This window comes from Mus pahari, chromosome 1 (assembly GCF_900095145.1).
Source record: "Mus pahari chromosome 1, PAHARI_EIJ_v1.1, whole genome shotgun sequence".
Taxonomy (NCBI): Eukaryota; Metazoa; Chordata; class Mammalia; order Rodentia; family Muridae; genus Mus; species Mus pahari.
In genome coordinates this window covers 159,013,383-159,016,055 of record NC_034590.1, presented here as the reverse complement: position 1 = coordinate 159,016,055, position 2,673 = coordinate 159,013,383, and the positions used below count along the sequence as shown (strand labels likewise).

The following is a 2,673-nucleotide window of genomic DNA, read 5'->3' as shown; positions in this document are numbered from 1 at the left end:
GAGAGAGAGAGAGAGAGAGAGAGAGAGAGAGAGAGAGAGAGAGAGAGAGAGACTCACAATTTGCTCTTTCTTGTAGGAAATCTCAGAGGAAGTCCTGGTCCAAAAGGTATTGGAGTGGCCCCACCTTTCCCCTGTTCTCATTCCTGGAAGGGAGGCACATTGCCCTGGGGTTGGACTCTGTTTCCTTTGTGCAAATGGGAGAGTGTGGATAGCACCTAACTGTCTGTCTGTCTGTCTGTCTGTCTGTCTGTCTGTCTGTCTGTCTGTCTGTCGGAAGGCTGGGAGTTGACTCTGCAGTCAGTCAGACCTCACAGCAGGGTCAGAAGCCTAGGCACAACACAGGAGAAGCCTAGTGGTCTATGCCTGGGTGTCTCTGGCAGGGCTGCAGGGACCTGGCCCCTCAACTTGACATGTGGCTCACGTGTTGCCACACAGCTGTGAAACACAGGTGTGAAAGTGGTTCTTGGTTATTACACAATCTCACAGTATCATCTTTCCGGTTTTAGGTGACACGGGGAATCAAGGACCTAAAGGTATTCCAAAGACGCTTACCTTAAACACAGGGGGTGGGGTGAGTGGGGTGGTGGCTTAAAGCAAGCAGAAAACCCCTCAGGCTGAGAAAAGTGATTTAGTCGGCTATTATCCTTGCACGGTGAAAGAGGAGGTCCCCAATCCTATCTCCCCTTGCTGACACAAAGCAGCTTCCCTTGCCTAATTTCACTGGGAGTCTTATCAACTCTGACGTGGGCAGGGGGTACCCAAAGATTCTGGGCCCTTGCCAGAGTCTCTGATTAAGTGAATGTGGATGGGCCCAGGAACCTTCTGTCTTCATCACCCCAAGGGATTCTGCACCCAGGGGTGCCTTCCCTAGGAAGCACCATTCCAGGAGAAAGGTCCGCCTCTGTCCTTGACTGTTGTAATTCACTTCCCGAGAGACCCCAGGCAGGAACTGGGTTCCTCCTTTGACAGCCTTCACTCCTGTTTGTCTCCTTCATGGTTCCCACACACCTCCAACTTCAGCACACACCCTGGCTCCCTACCCAATTCTGCCTCCCAAGGCCTACAAGCCCACACTCCTCCAGACCCTGCTTAGGATGGGAGCTTGGTGGTTCTGGAGTCCCCAGCCTGATGTGTCAGGTGAAGTACAGGACTCCTGAAAGCATTTGAACGTCAGAAAACCATCCAGTTTTCACTATAATTATGTCCCAGACAACTTACGGGTCCTAAGGATGAAAAAACGTATTTGTGGTTTTAGCAATTTGAATGGAACTGGGTGTAACCACTCCTGAGAACTTCATATAAATCCTGCTAGTGGCTCCTCACGGGACCAGACCAGGTTCTCCATCTGTCATCTCCTTTTGTTTTGTCCCCACAGGAGACCGAGGTCTTCCTGGGACCCCAGGTATGTAGCCTGCAGCGATCTCTGGTGCTGTTGGCTTGGGCATGCTCAGTCCTCGCTGCCAACCTCAGGAGGGAGCACAGGCTGAAGTCTTCTTTACATCCTCAGGTATCCCTGGGCCCCTGGGCCACCCTGGCCCCGAAGGACCAAAGGGACAAAAAGGCAGCATTGGTAAGAACCCTCTTTTCTAATCATTCATTTCTTCTTCGATCTCTTCCTACGCATTTATTCAGTAGATCCTGTTTTAAAAGACATCACTAACTACATACAACAGAGAAAGACGGAGCATTAAATAGGGAATTTGAAAAAAGGAGAGGGCTCGGCAGGCACAGACCTAGGGACACATTCAGAGCAGAGGGGGCCACCAAAGCCAAAGCCCCAAATGGTGGATGGGGGGGGGGGGGGGGGCGGGAAACTTGAAGAGGCAGACGGGGTGGCCGGCAGCAAGCCACCTGCGGCATTAAGGCAAACCCCACGCGGAGATGGTGAACCGAGAAGGAGCTCACAGATTTGGGGCAGAGGCAGGATGCCTGGTACCCACAGGGTCACTCTGGTCCTGAGCTGAGCAAGGCTGCAGAGGAAGAGAAACAACAGAGACCTAGAAGAGGCTTTGGGCCATCCATCGTTCTGCTGAGGAGGGACTGTCTGAGGTATGGCACGGGACCCTAACTGTGAGCTTGCCCATTCCCACGTTTAGGAGATCCTGGCATGGAAGGACCCATAGGCCAGAGAGGACTAGCAGGCCCCATGGGACCTCGTGGTGAACCTGGGCCTCCTGGGTCTGGAGAGAAAGGAGACAGAGGTAAGAGGTGACGCCTACACCAAGAGGATTAGCTGCATCCATCTATCCCTCCATCCATCCATCCCTCCATCCATCCCTCCATCCCTCCATCCATCCCTCCATCCATCCCTCCATCCATCCCTCCATCCATCCATCCATCCCTCCCTCCATCCCTCCATCCATCCATCCCTCCATCCATCCCTCTATCCATCCATCCCTCCATCCATCCCTCCATCCATCCCTCCATCCCTCCATCCATCCCTCCATCCCTCCATCCATCCCTCCATCCATCCCTCCATCCCTCCATCCATCCATCCATCCCTCCCTCCATCCCTCCATCCATCCATCCCTCCATCCATCCCTCTATCCATCCATCCCTCCATCCCTCTATCCATCCCTCCATCCCTCCATCCATCCCTCCATCCATCCCTCTATCCATCCATCCCTCCATCCATCCATCCCTCCATCCATCCCTCCATCCCTCCATCCCTCC

At 53.6% G+C, this 2,673-nt stretch overlaps 1 protein-coding gene across 2 annotated transcripts in view; it reads left to right on the top strand.

Annotated features, from left to right (window-relative positions):
* The window catches only part of Col17a1 (collagen type XVII alpha 1 chain), a 43,447-nt gene that overhangs the window by 21,788 nt on the left and 18,986 nt on the right, over nucleotides 1-2,673 (top strand). For both annotated transcript variants that reach the window (XM_021193950.1, XM_021193941.2), the window contains exons 19-23: nucleotides 77-106; nucleotides 507-533; nucleotides 1,376-1,402; nucleotides 1,508-1,570; nucleotides 2,097-2,201. In XM_021193950.1, the coding sequence (XP_021049609.1) occupies nucleotides 77-106; nucleotides 507-533; nucleotides 1,376-1,402; nucleotides 1,508-1,570; nucleotides 2,097-2,201 (252 nt within the window). The remainder of the gene's footprint in view (nucleotides 1-76; nucleotides 107-506; nucleotides 534-1,375; nucleotides 1,403-1,507; nucleotides 1,571-2,096; nucleotides 2,202-2,673) is intronic.